The following is a 15,297-nucleotide window of genomic DNA, read 5'->3' on the forward strand; positions in this document are numbered from 1 at the left end:
GCTAAGTGGCTACTTCCCTCATTGTCATATGATTTTGAGGTGAAACCTCCTTGGTCGTGTAAAGTAGACAATTATGACGGGTGTGGTCCTGACCCGTTTATCATGTTATCAAAACAAAGAATGCCTATCCACTTTATAAGGCGGTGTGGTCCTGACCCATTTATCATGTTATCAAAACAAAGAATGTCTATCCACTTTATAAGGCGGTGTGACCCTGACCCATTTATCATGTTATCAAAGCCGGTGAGGTGGAACCTCTAACAACTTATAAAATGACTGAGTTGTAATTGTGGATGATGCTTCTATATTCAAAACAAAGAATAAAATAAATAGAAAAGAGAACAATTAGTACATGGCCGTCTCCTATTCCACCACGTGTTACAAAATTTCCATTTATACGCCACGACATGCATACATAATATAATAATACGAAATACGAATTTACTTCGATCTTCTGATCTTGTTTTGAGGCAACAAATCAATTAATATGTATGTATGTATGTTACTATTCTTAGAAACTCGATAAACTTAACAACAAAATAGATCTTCAATATGAGTCGGCTTGTTCACCTCGTTTCTAGCAAATCTCCTCAACTTAATCCACTTCTTGCAATTCCACATGCTGCTTCTAAATCTATCAAGGTACTAATTTTTGAGCTATAATTCTTTTTTGTTATCAATTTCAATTGCTTTAAGCAATATAAGTAGGATCTTTCGTTGTTATATCGTGTTCTCGTAGTTTATAATGATCTTTGGAATCTAAACATCAGTCAAATTAATTGGTTAAAGTTTTAGGTCACATGATATCCTAGGCATTAGTTTAGGAATTTCATTTACCTCGCTTTTTATGACTCTTTATACACTAAAGTGACTATACGATGATTTTCTAGCTGATTAACCTTAAACATGGTACATTTTTTTACTTCATTTAGATATTTTAGTCCATCTTTACAATTGTAGATTAATCGAATCAATTTTGGGCTACCGTCTAACTTGTAAGAAAATATTGTTTGTAGCTAATTTTCATGTTAAATCTAATTAAGGTACGAGTAGCTAGTAATAGGGGTGATACATAACTTTTTTTTTATACGTTAACAGAATTATATTAAATCAATTTCCGCCAAGGAAATACGGAATGTTGCTAGTACATAACTTATAAGCTAACAATATGAATATGATTTTTATTACATTGTCTTTCAATGTGGGACAAAGTATACGTCTACACATACATAAACGAATATATGATGTATGAAATTTTAACATTATTATGTATGTATTGTGAATGTGTGACTATTAGAAATACAGCCAACACAAAGGAGTAGGAAAGGAAGAAACGGTGTCATCATCGGAAAGAGGAGAAAGGGCGCCGTCAACGGCGGAGGTGCTGCAACAATTAACCGATGAGAAGGAAAGAAGCTTGGATGAAAATTCTGGTCAAGGTGTTGTAAGTCACAACTATGCTGATAAGGTGATCAGTGATATTGATGATGGTAATGATAATCCTGATGATATTAACGAGAAGTGCAATGCCTCACAGTAATAAGCTTTAATTTGGACCGACTACTAAATGTTTTGCATTGTTTGATGTTGTATACATGTGCTTTCTTTTTGGATTGGGTTAATATTGTTGTTTCTTTTTTTTTTTTTTTTTTTTTTTTTTGACAAACAATATTGTTGTTTCTAGTTGCTTATGTCATTTATTTGGAAATTTTGCTGTAATAACTAATAAGGGACTATAAGTACAAGTTTTTAGATATATATCAATTTATTGTAGCACCTCTTTTGCATCCAAAACATATAGGTATTAATCTTGTTGACTTCTAAATCTCAAATATATACCAATGCTTATCAACTTGTGCAATTACATAGATAAAGCGCTCATATTTGTTTGTATTAGCTAGATTTTATCCCATAGTTCCTCGATTTTGGGCAATTTTACAGGTTGGGTACAGATTAGTTACTGACGATTTAATATGTCTAAACACAAAACTTAGTAAGAAATTAGAGAGCGGACTTAACCTTAGTCACGCTTCAAAATTGCAATATATATATATAACTAATATGAGTAACAAGTTCCTTAAAAATGAGGAACTCTAAATAGAAGAACAATATATGGTATTATTCTTAATACTATGCAACCTAGCAAAAACTCCAACTAATGGGGCAGTATTATATGTACAAGCTTCAATCTGAATATAATTACTCCTCTTATCAGTAAACTCATCTTTATCATTGGGCCCACCAACAACAGCCCCAACCAAAAGATTTGGGTTTGGATTTGGGTGTCCATACCACTTATTGTATCCCTCAGTACACCCAATAAAATCCCTCACTTTTTTATAAGATGGAATTGATGCACCCCTATGATGGACCCTTAATGGGTATTTAGGCCCAAACCCAACCAAATAGCTTAGGCCCATTGGGTTAGAGCCCAATATGTAGTCCACCTGTGATTTGGCTTGGCCCATGATTTCTTTTGGGCTTGCTTCTCCTAAGGAACAGTTTAGTGTCTGACTCGTCGTTTGAAGGTAATCAGAGTAGACTGTAAGTAAAAACGCAGCGTTTGATACGTACTGTAAGTTGTTCCATCTGCGGGTGTACAGTAAGCCCCCTGGGGTGCGTTTCACATTGTTGGCTTTGTTTTTGTTGAGGCAACCACAAATGTAGTGTTCTGCTTTTGATTTGTATTGTTCTAGTATTTTCCTGTTTTTATCATTCTTCTCTTCTCTTAATAGCTGCCACAAAGAATCATAAGAAAGTTAGAGCTAGTAAATTTATCACAAGAAAATACAACAATGCAAATCACTAAGCTCTACATGTGACAAATGGGTTATTCAGATTAGGCTCAATTCGAGCCTTACTAACTCGAGCCCTACTAAGGTGATGAGTCATTTAGTTCAGATTCAGTTCAATTTAAGTACCATCATGTATGTACAAAACTACAGTCATATCAATATTCTTCCAACTTGGATCGTATCGAGTTATTTAGTTTTAGGTACAGTTTGACGTCTAATCGGGTTATAGAAAACATACTCTATAAAGTCTACATTATTTGAATAGAAATGTGTATAGTAGTCGGAGCATAAATATGTGGACACAAGTAAACATGATGAATTGAAGAGGGAACAATGCATTTGTTTAGAAATGTGGAAAATTTTGAATATGTTGCAATTATTTGAGAAAGAGCAAGTAATAAACATAGTAAAATGTATGATTACCATGGAAGCAATAATTTGAAGGCCAGCATACTTGAGATCCCAACTAAATTCATTGATGGCCCAAGTGACTCCACCAAAAGAGACGGCATTGTTGATTGCATAGTCCAAATAATTTGCCTTTTTACTGGCTTTGTATAGCCACAAAGCTGCCCATAATAACTCATCTTTGTACCCACTCCATGAAGGGTAATAACCCTTTGCTTCTTTTAAGCTATCATCATATTTTCCTCTATATTTGTCACCAAACTCAAACAACTTCATAAAAAAAAATAATAATAATAAATAAATAAGTATATTGCCCTGATATAACACCCAAAAAAAATATATATATATATTTGTAACAAACTCGTGTTAATTATTATTTCGTATGAACTATGTATTTGGACTCGAATAAAAGTGTTTGGACTAAATATGTGACGATTGTGACCAATAATTGAGACCAAATGAAAATTTTGGACCATTTTAGTCCAAAATAAAATTGTAAAAGGGTCATACTCATATCCAGTCAAAAAGTTAACAAAAGTATGTAAGCTAAAAATAAGAGCTTAAGTAACGTAGATTACAAAGTTATTAAATGCTTACTTGTTGAGCATGGTCCAAGAGCATATTAGCGTAACGTGGGTCAGTTGTCCTAAACACCAAGGATGCAGCTGCCATTGCTGCGGCCGTCTCACCAGCAACATCTGATCCCGGATTGTTTTCGTCGACCTTATAAGCGTGCCGTGAGGTTGTCATGTCTTCCGGGCGTTGCCAGCAATAGTGATCGGAGTTGCCATCACCTACCTGAACATTCTCTTTAGTTAATACTTCGTATTTGTTTTATCATGTAAGATGTAACAACCTTGATTAAATTAAAATGACGCATGAATGCATCACGTCTTATATTAATATATTAACATTTAACAACAATTGGTGTAACAAACAATATAAAAGAAAGCGTTACAAGGGCACAAATTAAACCTGAGCCCATAATACAGTTGGATGAGGATGAGTTTTGATTAAGTAATCTGTGCCCCATTTAATTGCTTCAAGTGCATGATCATATTCTCCGGCCTCCATCATCTCTTTTCCATACTCAAGGACTCCCCATGACAGCATTGTCACCGTAAACGCCATCGGAAACCCGAATTTGACATTGTCGCCGGCATCATAGTACCCTCCCACCAAATCAATCTATACATGTACATATATTTTTTAATGAAAGTAGGCAATGAACACAAAATAAATTTCACATTTTCACTTAAGTGCCTATTTACATTTACTTTAATTTGAGTTCAGCTCTAACCAGTTCACTCCAATCAGTTCAACTCCAATCAGTTCAGTTCAGTTCAGCTTCTAATTTCCCTCTCTCATAAAATATTCATCTCAACTCATTTCAGTTTAGTTCAGCTCCAATCAGTTCAGTTCAGTTCAGTTTAGCTCCAATTAATTCAGTTCAGTTCAACTCAGCTCAATAAATATGAACATGCCAATCTACCTCGTTAAGCGTTTTTTTTAGCTTTTCATATGCCGTTTATTATTATTTACAGAGTACCAATTATTTATGATAAGTAAATTGGTCATTATTTCATCTCGGTCATCAATATAGCATACTTAATTTTTTAACATATACTCCATCAATCTCAAAATAATTATATCATTCCCTTTTCTAATCGTCTCCAATTACTAGCTTCATTCCTTTTATGGTAAACTTTTACGAGTACTCTCTTAATGATTTTCAAGTTATATAAAAGTACAACAGTGACGAACACAATTGCCGACGCACAATTCATATTAAATCCTCAAATTATATAGTACGAAGTAGTTAACTAATGAACAAGTTAAAAACATGGGTAAATAATTGCAAAAATCATATTGTTGCATTTAACCTGTAATCAAAAGAAAGTAATACTATTTCTTCATAGCTTGGGCCCCACACTAACTTGTTCATTTTTTTCACTTTTACTTTTTCTCCCTTTTTTTTCATTTATGGTTACATTTGCAGATCAAGCAAACAAATTGAAACAGAATGAACAGCATAATAATAAAATAACATCTTTTAAAATTTTCACTTTCCTAATTATAAAACAGAGCATTATAGATTTATAAATTGATTATACACCAAAATAAATCATTATAACCCCAATGTATATTCTATCATCACAACAATATACGAAAAAAAAACCTTCTCATTTTTTTTGTTTGCTTAATACAGTGTACGTCCGAGTGTATAATAGAAATTTATGTCGAATTGAGTCATTGAGATAATAAACATACGACGTACCTCTTGTTCAAGCCCATCAAGAAGAGCAGAATGATGTCTCCAAACTACCCTTTGATTATAAGGCAAATGCCCTGAACGTTGCGCTTCGAAATACAAAAGACTCTTAGAAAGAGCATCAACATAATGTTTAGAGGTAAATTCAGAGAAAGTAAAGGGTATAATTGCAAATATAAATAAAATGAGAACTAAATTATAATTTTTTGAAACTGTTTTCATGATTTTTGGTATTGTTAGTTTGAGTTGGAATGACTGGTAGTAGTGTAGTAAGTAGTGGTTGCAGGAAGGAAGGAAAGAAGGGAAAGAGGAGAGAGAAAGAGGGAATGTCGGTGAGATTGTGAGAAAATTACGGGAGTTATGTTTAAAGTTTTTTTTTTTGGAATTTTTAAATTTCAACTTTTGGGCTTTTATTTTTTTGAATGTCAACAATTTGGGCCAATTACAAATCTGAAGTCTTGTGTTTTTTCAACCCTCACATTTGATGACCCGATTTCCAAACATACCACTAATATTTTTTTTTTTGTGTTTAAAGAGGAGAGTGATGAGAATCGATTTCAGAATCACTTGAGCTAACTCTCACTCTCAACATACCACTAATGTGAATGTGTGATTTGATGGGTATTTCAAAATTTTAAAAATACACTTTCTTATATTTAGGCTCTTGCCAGCGACATCTTTGGATATTAGATAAATATTTAAAATATTTTCTAAACTAGTACGAGTATAATTTAGTTTGCATTTTAAAGTTATGCGTTAATCGAGGTAATTAATTTTTATTTTAATTCAATATTTCTAATGTCCTGAAGCGTTCATCAGCTTTTGCCTTATTTAATTTATTATAATAAAGTTTTTTTTAGTTATTTTACGTGAACATTAAATTTCAATTCAAAATGAAACTGTATAAGTATTGTTTTGTATTTCGTATATTTGAGATGTTTATAATATGATATGAATAAACATTGATGAGTTATTTAAAAAATTAAATAAAATTTGATTTAGTTGGATTTGTTACCATTTCAGCCAGATAATCCCAAATATTCAAGCATTGTTAGAGATTTTTTTTTTTTTTTTTTTTTTTGAAGAAAATTAGAGAATAGTTTCCCAAACATGAAGTGTGTGTAAATTTCAAATTTCAAGTACATCAATGATTAAAAATTTTGTTTGCTTATAAGACATTTTATGGTTCACTCTTATAGGGTACAAATATTTTGTTCCTTACATAATAACCAGTTATAAGTGTACAATAAAAACTCCCTTCGTTTTTAAATACTTGTTTCACTTTTTTTTTCGGCCATTTTTAAATACTTGTTCCATTTCCTTATTTGGAAATTTTTTTCAATACTCCCTCTGTTTTTTATTATTATTTGCATCAATTTGACCGGCACATTTGCCGAGATGCAACTTTGACCTTTAATATATGTAATTGTTAATTTTAAAAATTACAACAAAATCATATTATGAAACTAGACATTATGACAAATCTAATGATATATTATATTTTATATAATAACATTTATTTATTTTATAGAGGTGAAAAAAATAAGGTCATGTTCACATTTACTGAACTGATTAGAACTAAATTGAACTGATTGGAGCTGAACTGAACTGAAATTAAGCTGAAGTGAACAGGCCCTAAGTCAACCATGGTATGTGGATGGTGCAAAAATCAAAGTGATGCATTTAAAAAAAACGGAGGGAGTATTTAACTAATTTCACTCACCTAGTAGACTCGCCATGATCATATTTTATTAATTTCATATTCACTCTCCTCCAATCCTTACAACTACTTTTGTTTTTCACAATTTTTTTTTCTTCCACCTACCCAACTCCATATACAGCATTATTATTTTCTCCAATTTCTACTAAAACTTTGCGCATGAAAAAATGGAGCAAGTATTAAACGAAGAGACTATTATTTTGCAACGTCATATATTAGGGTTAATTTTTTCAAATACTAATGTTTTTTTTATATACATTATGAGTGGATCCTTGGGAATTTATTATTTATTTTGCGACAAAAACATTATTGGTAAGAAAAACACATAGGCGGCCTTTATTTTTATTTTTATTTCAAAACAATTTTTAAACATTTATAGAATAATTTTATGCCTATCTTACAATATTATATTTACACCCGTATTATTTGAGAGCTTGAATTTCTCATAGATTCAATGTAAAATTGTAAAAATAAAAATAAATAAATAAAACAAATTTGGATAGCTATAATATAATCAACCAAGTACAGAGTATTATTTTTCCCATCAAAGCGAATTTGCAACCCTAAAACAATTTATGCCTCAAACTAGCAATTATGCAATGGTTACATATGGAAATTGGTTTCTGTTGCAAGAACTTCCTCTTTCATTATATGATCCTAAAATTGGTCTTTACTAATTCAGTAATAATGGACATGTGATTCTTATTTCAATCAGCCCCGTTCCTAGAAATTTATGGGCCCTAGGCATAATGTAAGAAAAGGGCCCCTTACGTAAACAATTTTTTTTTACACGCAATAGTTTTAAATATAAGACAATGAAAATAACTTAAATTATTTGAATAATAAGTCTCCATACACAATACTGGAGTAATAACTTTGCATAATATTTCGGTAATTGAATAAATATGAAACGGTGTAATTGAAAAGATTAATATTTTGAAACAGATACTCATAAAATCGGAAGATTAGAAGAAGAAGAAGAAGAAGAAGAAGAAGAAGAAGAAGAAGAGGTTATGTTGCATAATTATCTCCACCTAATTGACATCTAAGTAATTTAATATTAATTGCTAACTAAATGCATTTATTATCTTTTTTAAAAATAGCTTATTTTTTAACGAGTAAAAACTACAGTTTAGACAGTTTAAATTCTACATCTATGCAAATTGATTTTTTTTTTTAATTTTTGGGCCCCTTTCTGACGTGGGCCCTAGGCGGTCGCACTCGAGGCCTACCCCTCCGGGCCGGCCCTGATTTCAATGACAAAATTTTAAGTGATTAAAGTTGAAGTAACCTCCAACTCAGTTCTCAAGAATCTCAACTTTTCAGTATGGTTGCATCTTAGGGCTTGTTCTCATTGACTGAACTCAGCTGAACTGAACTGAATTGACCTGAACTGAACTGAAATGAATATTTTATAAGAGAAGGAAATTAGGAGCTGAACTGAATTGAACTGAACTGAATTTCAACGTAAGAGAACAGACCCTTAAAAATATCACAGTAAATCAACTACAAATTGCAATGGGAGTATGGGACCAAACCACAATTTTAGGCAAGAAAATTCTACCCAAATTGGTGCCATTAAATATGCCAATTTGATCAAAATAATTATCAACGAAATAACTTCATTTATGTAACTATTATTTTGAATAATTACCAAAGAAATTTACTTCATATACGTAACTACTAATTCCGGACAAATGAAATATAATTAGGAAATATGCAAAAATAAAGAATTCCGTCTTACCATAGAGATAAGATTTTTTGGGTAAAAAAAAGTGAAGATCAACCCTCTATGTATCGTTGCAAAACAGGGATAATGAAACCAATTGAATTAATTCAACCAATTTCTATTACATCTTTCAAGAACAAAAAATACTAAGCCCAAAATCTCTTCTTAGGAAGAAGATCAGAAATCTTAACCTTGTCAATTTTAGCAGCAACAATAAAATCATTAACACTCAACCCACCAATTTGCTCAGTCCACAAAACAGCAGTCATCTGATTATTATCCTCCTGATGAAAAACAGGGAAATTTCCAGTTCCAGCACTTTCAACAACCTTAGTAATCCTATCTTTCAACTCAACTCCTGCTTCAACATCCTTCAACTTCCACAAACACTTCAATTTCAACACAACCTTACCATCTTCGGTTACGTCTTCGAGTAATCGCCATCCGACGACCTTCAAGAGGAGCTGCTTAGCATCATCCATAGACATTGGAGCATCAGTAGGAGATATAGGAATACAAGGCTGTTCCGAAAGAGCGAGAGCTTTAGTTTGTGGGATGAGAATCTTATGTTCTGTGCTCACGTTTCCTAGGACTTTTTCACCGAAGTTGCTCTCTAGTTCAGCTGGGAAAGGGTCCCTGGCTCCGAAATCGCCTAGGAAGTCTGTTCCTGTGACCATCATTGGAGTGAGCCGAAGGCGACGAGTTCGGGTGGTTAGAAAAGGGACGACGGTAGGAGTTAAAGGAGTAATAGAGGGTTTGATGGGAGATTTGGAGTAAAAGAGGGAGGTGGTGGTGGATGTGGTAGCCATTGAAGAAGGTGAGAGTGTTAAGAGTAATGGCGTTAGGGAAAGGATAGAGTAAAAGATCAGAAATTAGTTTGTCACTACTATTGCTAGTGTTTGTTGAATGATGTGGGAATTTTGTGGCTAAGAAAAGGTGGTTGTGTAATTGGATAAGGCCCACATAGCAAAAAGGCTTCAATTATTTTGTGGCCTTGATTGGAGTCAAGTTTTCATGAACTATTCTGCCCATAGCAAAATACATGGTTGCATGATATTAGATACGGATGTAGTTTAAATACCAACTTTGATACCGTTTATAATATAATGGCACAGGTGCAATTTTTTTTTTTTTTTGATAAAATAATGATAACCTTTTCTGATAAACACTTTTTTTTTTTTTTTTAATATTTAAAAATACAAATTTAGTATAATTAAAACAGGGGAGAAAAAATTGGTTTTCTAAAAATAAAAATAAATAAATAAAATTACAATGCAAGTAATAGTTCAGCTATCAGATACAGACACATTACTAATATTACAAATTAGCAAGAACTATGATTTCCAAGCACTTGAAACAACAAAATCAAATACATAGGTCAAACTGTTAAAGGCATTGAAACAATGAAAGCAATTTCCAGCACAGTAGTCTACTAGTCCTAAACTCGTAACCTAACTAATTCCCAAGGGAAAGTAATCAAGCTTCAAACTGAGCTCGCAAAACCAGATTACCATTGGTTAGATAATCAAATTTCAAGCATAGTACTCCTCAGAAGCTCTAGCTTAATTACAATCGTACTCAAACTTTGAGCACGTTTATAAACATCCTAAGATATTTCATTTGACAACAAAGAATGAATTTGGTTCCATAGCCACAGACAATGAGAATATACAAAATAGTTTCCATGTAGTTTAGATAATAAGATGTGCTTTGGGGCGATGCCCTAACAGGCAATGACATACCAAGCATCCAGAATTCACGACGACAAACAGAGATCAAACAGAGCAATTAAGTTCAAAATAGACTCATCAAGTTACAATAAAGTTTTAGACATGGTCTTTCACAAAGCCAATCTCAGAAATAACCTAAACTTTTTTTTCAACCTAGTAAACCTGAGGTACGGCAATAACTAGATCATAGCACCTCCAGTCTGATGAAGCATAGCGTCTATCTCATCACCATCCTCCATTTCCAACTGTTGCAAATAACATAAATTAGTTAGAGAAATATAGGAACATAAAAGGTAAGTATTCCCATTAAACCCATCATTGTTCTGACAATCTGACTCAAGACCAAAAAGACAAGTAAAATTGATATAGACCCCCTAAACCAGGATATATAAGTACAGGGTAAAGCAGAAAAAAGAGAGAGAAGAAGAGAGACACCTCTTCGGGAGTCTGCTCGGCTCGAAGTCGACGCCCATCAAACAAGAAAGCAATAGAGTTCAATTCCACTGATTGGCGGTCACAGTAAGCATTCATAAGTTTCTTCAGCTGTGTAGACCTCTTGATACGAAAGAAGACCTCATTCCCATCCTAAAACAGGCCCCAAACAGAAACACATTAAGAACTGAAGCAGTCCTGATGCATATACTCAAAATATATAAAAAGTGTAATACGCTCAGTTAGAGGTAAATATCATATCAGACACTGGAACAGAAATCATGGCCAGGATATTTAAACTTGACATCAGCAAAGCCATGTGGTAGAGATAAAAGGGAACGGTAAAAACACACGCATGCATGCAAAAGGAATGCTTTTTAATACCAGCTTCAAGGCCGCCTTCTCAATTTCTCAACTTCAAATATAAAGATTTTGGGAAAAAAAATTGCTCATATTAATTTAGGAGGTTATGATAAGTTCAAACAAGTTTAGATAAGGGCTACAAAGTTGAAGGCTCATTTCAGAGCTAAAAATAAGTTCAGTACAAGGACCCAAAAAAGATCAAATTATTTCAGATACTCCGTAAGTGATTTTCATGTGAAAAGATCATTAGGGATAATCCACTTGTTCTAATGGGGGCAGGGGGGCAACCTGTGTCATAACTCATAACTAACTAAATCTGAGAAGGTATCAGTCCTTAAGGTTACAAAAATGGCACCTCATGATCTAGACCTCAAACCATAGAATTTATTTGAAACTTAAATATTCTGTAACTGATTTTAGTATTTTACAAAGCTAAAGGGTAAAGTGGAACAATGAAATAGATATTCACCCAATTTCATCGACAGAAAAATATAAATATAAGATCGTTTAATTTATCCTGCAGTGGACAGGATTAAAGTAAATTGGGAAAATAGAATGATCAATGGTCTAGTTTCATGGATAACAACATTGCAAAAATTTTGCAACAGTAGTATATATCAAGCATATTTTATTCACTCATCATCCCCCTCTTCCATAGAGGCAATAGAACCTAGTAGCCTACTTCTTTATCCAAGCATTTTCAAAAAGACAGAGAGAGTATGCTTTCAGCTATAATTGAAATATGATATCACAAATCAATACTTGACTACTTGTATTATACACTACACAGTACCCATCAATCCATCATTATCAAGATTATAATAATTACACATGAGAAACTATAGAAATGTATGCTGTAATATGAAAATGTATTAATAAGGGTAAAAATATGATTAATTACAATTAGGAAAGATATTAGGAAATAATGGAAATAAATCAAAAAGATATAATGCAATTATATAAGATACAGATTATGAGAATAAATTTGATTTAGTTCATTGTATTGCATCTAGTGGTGATGTGAAGGAATTTGATTAATAATTGACTAGATATTAGGAAATAATGGAAATAAATCAAAAAGATACAATGCAATTATATAAGATACAGATTATGAGAATAAATTTGATTTAGTTCATTGTATTGCATCTAGTGGTGATGTGAAGGAATTTGATTAATAATTGACTGTCAATCAAATTAAATCAGCTGTCAATCAATTAATATCACCGATTCATAATGTCTAGTGCATGAGGTTGCTTTAACACAGTTACTAACCATCAAACACCAACAAAAAAGATACGCGGATAGTCAGATAGAGCCCACATGTATGATATATCGACTACAATTTCATCCGGCATACTCAATAACCTATCACTAAACATGTTCCAACATCATAGAACACCACAAAAGCTTGGCAGTGAGCAACAAACATTGACATTTAAATTAAAATTGCACCGCAGATAAGGTGCTTCTGCAACAAATTTATTAACTTGTAATTCATAAAAGGTACATCCTACTCGATCTTTGTTCCTCTTCCACACTCGCCCCTTGCTATCCATCAATTATAACTATTTCCAAACCATCCATCAATTATAACTATTTCCAAACTATCCATCAATTATAATTATTTCCAAACTATCCATCGATTATAATTATTTCCAAATTATTCATCGATTATAATTATTTTCAAATTATCCATCAATTGAGATTATTTCCAACTAATCCATCAATTATAATTATTTCCAAACTATCCATCAATTATAATTATTTCCAAACTATCCATCCATTATATTTATTTCCAACTTATCCATCAATTATAATTATTTCCAAATCATCCATCGATTATAATTATTTCCAACTTATGCATCGATTATAATTATTTACAAACTATCCATCAATTATAATTATTTCCAAACTATCCATCAATTATAATTATTTCCAAACTATCCATCTATTATAATTATTTCCAAACCATCCATCAATTATAATTATTTCCAAACCATCCATCAGTTATATATATTTCCAAATTATCCATCAGTTATATTTATTTCCAAACTATCCATCAATTATATTTATTTCCAAACTATCCATCAATTATATTTATTTCCAAACTATCCATCAATTATAACTATTTCCAAACTATCTACCAATTATAAGTTTATACTTTATACTCCGTAACTATTTCCAGACTATCCATCAATTATAACTATTTCCAAACTAATATGGCCTTTAATAAAATCGTGAATGCCTCCTGACCTTGTAATCCGCTAAGTCACCTCTAACGCGTACTGGTAAACAGATTGTTCCTCCCCTGAATACGAAAATCTAAATCCAAGGACCAGAGACATCCTTTGTACTCAGGATACAACAATTTAAAACAAATTGAGGAAAATTGTACACTCAAACCACCACTAATTCACTCTGACAAGATCTTGCAATTCTAAAAACAACACATAATTTGATTCAAAGGCTTAATTGACAGTTGATTCAATGATTCTACCCCGTGGTATCAGCGATAATTCAATCAATTTTTAAAAATAAAATTATTAATGAATTTTTGTACTTATTTGTAACAATTGAATCAACTCAAAATCAAATAAACAGATCAGTTTAATCAAATGCCTACTAAAATCATCTACTCGTATCACTTAAATTCAAGCAATCCGGAAACACTAACAATTAATCGCAAACAAAAATTAATATAAAACACAAACAAATCAAATTAAACGAAACAATAGAGTGAATTACCACCAAAAATCAAACCAAACAAAGCAGCATAAACCCTAGAATTACACAAACCACAAAAATAAAAAAATTAAGCATAAAAATCACAAAAATTAAAAATTAAACATAAAAATCAGAAAAAAAAAAATAAACCCTAAATCCTTGAAAAAATTACCTGACCCTTGACTTTGAGATTGATGTGAGCACCTTGGTCACCGGGCTTCTTGTCTTCTTCCTGAGTTCCAGACATTTTTCTCTCTCTTCTTCGAGCTTCGCTTCGTTATCACGCTAACAGTCTCCCTCCCTCCTTGAATGCACCACTTTTCTCCCCCTTTTTTTTTTTTTTTTTTTTCAATTTTGAGTCTCTCTTTTATAATTGGAGTTTTGGTCTTCTCAGATTTATTTATAAATAAATTAAATATGGAGTCTGCTTCAAAAAAAAATAAAAAAAAATTAAATATGGAGTCAGCGGCGACTGCAAGTTTGGAAGCCCAATTCAAACGTAGCCCAATCATGATTAATTTGGTTTTGGGTTTTTTTTTTTTTTTTTTTTTTTTTAATGGGATGATGTAGATAAATGTGATACTCAATTTTAAGAACTTGTGTTGATTATTGTACTTATCGGGAGTTTATTTTTGTTAATGTATGTTGCAGAGTTTTATTTTACGATGAGAGAATAAAAAATCTTGGTTGAACTCGGTGTTATTGTCTATAGAGGCGATGGTGCAGACAAATTTGATACTTGGTTTAAAGTAGATGTGTTGATTACTGTACTTATCGGGAGTTCTTGGTTATTCTGTGTGTAGAATTTTGATTTACACTGAGATAATGGAAGATCTTGGTTGAATTTCGAGTTATCGTGTTTTAGAGGCGATGGTGTAGACAAATTTGGCACTTAGTATTAAGAATTAGTGTTGATTACTTATCGGGAATTCTTGGTTAATGTATGAAGCAGAGTTTTGATTTACACTAAGAGAATGAAAAATCTTGGTTGAACTCGGTGTTATCGTGTTTAGAGGCGATGATGTAGACAAATTTGATAATCGGTTTTAAGCACCTACGTTGATTATTATACTTATCGGGATTTCTTGGTTATTGGTTAATGTATGTTGCAAAGTTTTGATTTA

The 15,297-nt window shown here is 32.2% G+C and overlaps 4 protein-coding genes across 4 annotated transcripts; 1 reads left to right on the forward strand and 3 right to left on the reverse strand.

Annotated features, from left to right (window-relative positions):
* Window positions 1-454: 454 nt before the first annotated feature.
* On the forward strand, window positions 455-1,755 carry LOC110723898. Its single transcript, XM_021903311.1, has 2 exons — window positions 455-642; window positions 1,298-1,755. The coding sequence occupies exons 1-2, from the start codon at window positions 553-555 to the stop codon at window positions 1,538-1,540; spliced, it is 333 nt and encodes a 110-aa protein (XP_021759003.1). The 5' UTR covers window positions 455-552; the 3' UTR covers window positions 1,541-1,755.
* A 238-nt stretch (window positions 1,756-1,993) lies between these two features.
* On the reverse strand, window positions 1,994-6,353 carry LOC110723897 (endoglucanase 11-like). Its single transcript, XM_021903310.1, has 5 exons — window positions 5,482-6,353; window positions 4,179-4,391; window positions 3,801-4,001; window positions 3,219-3,473; window positions 1,994-2,735 (listed from the first exon to the last, which is right to left on the reverse strand). Exons 1-5 carry the CDS (start codon window positions 5,695-5,697, stop codon window positions 2,094-2,096), a joined length of 1,527 nt encoding a protein of 508 aa, XP_021759002.1. The 5' UTR covers window positions 5,698-6,353; the 3' UTR covers window positions 1,994-2,093.
* A 2,562-nt stretch (window positions 6,354-8,915) lies between these two features.
* LOC110723899 lies at window positions 8,916-10,039 on the reverse strand. The gene has a single exon (XM_021903312.1). It carries the CDS (start codon window positions 9,731-9,733, stop codon window positions 9,071-9,073), a length of 663 nt encoding a protein of 220 aa, XP_021759004.1. The 5' UTR covers window positions 9,734-10,039; the 3' UTR covers window positions 8,916-9,070.
* A 506-nt stretch (window positions 10,040-10,545) lies between these two features.
* On the reverse strand, window positions 10,546-14,536 carry LOC110723900 (small ubiquitin-related modifier 1). Its single transcript, XM_021903313.1, has 3 exons — window positions 14,346-14,536; window positions 11,090-11,239; window positions 10,546-10,899 (listed from the first exon to the last, which is right to left on the reverse strand). Exons 1-3 carry the CDS (start codon window positions 14,418-14,420, stop codon window positions 10,834-10,836), a joined length of 291 nt encoding a protein of 96 aa, XP_021759005.1. The 5' UTR covers window positions 14,421-14,536; the 3' UTR covers window positions 10,546-10,833.
* Between the last annotated feature and the right edge of the window lie 761 nt (window positions 14,537-15,297).

Source organism: Chenopodium quinoa, unplaced genomic scaffold (genome assembly GCF_001683475.1).
Source record: "Chenopodium quinoa cultivar QQ74 unplaced genomic scaffold, ASM168347v1, whole genome shotgun sequence".
Lineage (NCBI taxonomy): Eukaryota > Viridiplantae > Streptophyta > Magnoliopsida > Caryophyllales > Amaranthaceae > Chenopodium > Chenopodium quinoa.

What these genes read in the sequence shown, in the direction of transcription:
- LOC110723900 (XM_021903313.1), bottom strand. Translation starts at nt 14,420, where the DNA reads ATGTCTGGAACTCAGGAAGAAGACAAGAAGCCCGGTGACCAAGGTGCT. An exon ending in ATCTCAAAGTCAAGGGTCAG is followed by an intron (nt 11,240 to 14,345) that starts GTAATTTTTTCA and finishes GGCCTGTTTTAG; the next exon opens with GATGGGAATGAGGTCTTCTT. An exon ending in CCGAGCAGACTCCCGAAGAG is followed by an intron (nt 10,900 to 11,089) that starts GTGTCTCTCTTC and finishes TATTTGCAACAG; the next exon opens with TTGGAAATGGAGGATGGTGA.
- LOC110723898 (XM_021903311.1), top strand. Translation starts at nt 553, where the DNA reads ATGAGTCGGCTTGTTCACCTCGTTTCTAGCAAATCTCCTCAACTTAAT. An exon ending in CTGCTTCTAAATCTATCAAG is followed by an intron (nt 643 to 1,297) that starts GTACTAATTTTT and finishes TGTGACTATTAG; the next exon opens with AAATACAGCCAACACAAAGG.
- LOC110723899 (XM_021903312.1), bottom strand. Translation starts at nt 9,733, where the DNA reads ATGGCTACCACATCCACCACCACCTCCCTCTTTTACTCCAAATCTCCC.
- LOC110723897 (XM_021903310.1), bottom strand. Translation starts at nt 5,697, where the DNA reads ATGAAAACAGTTTCAAAAAATTATAATTTAGTTCTCATTTTATTTATA. An exon ending in CAACTGTATTATGGGCTCAG is followed by an intron (nt 4,002 to 4,178) that starts GTTTAATTTGTG and finishes GAGAATGTTCAG; the next exon opens with GTAGGTGATGGCAACTCCGA. An exon ending in TTCAAATTATTGCTTCCATG is followed by an intron (nt 2,736 to 3,218) that starts GTAATCATACAT and finishes TCTTTGTGGCAG; the next exon opens with CTATTAAGAGAAGAGAAGAA.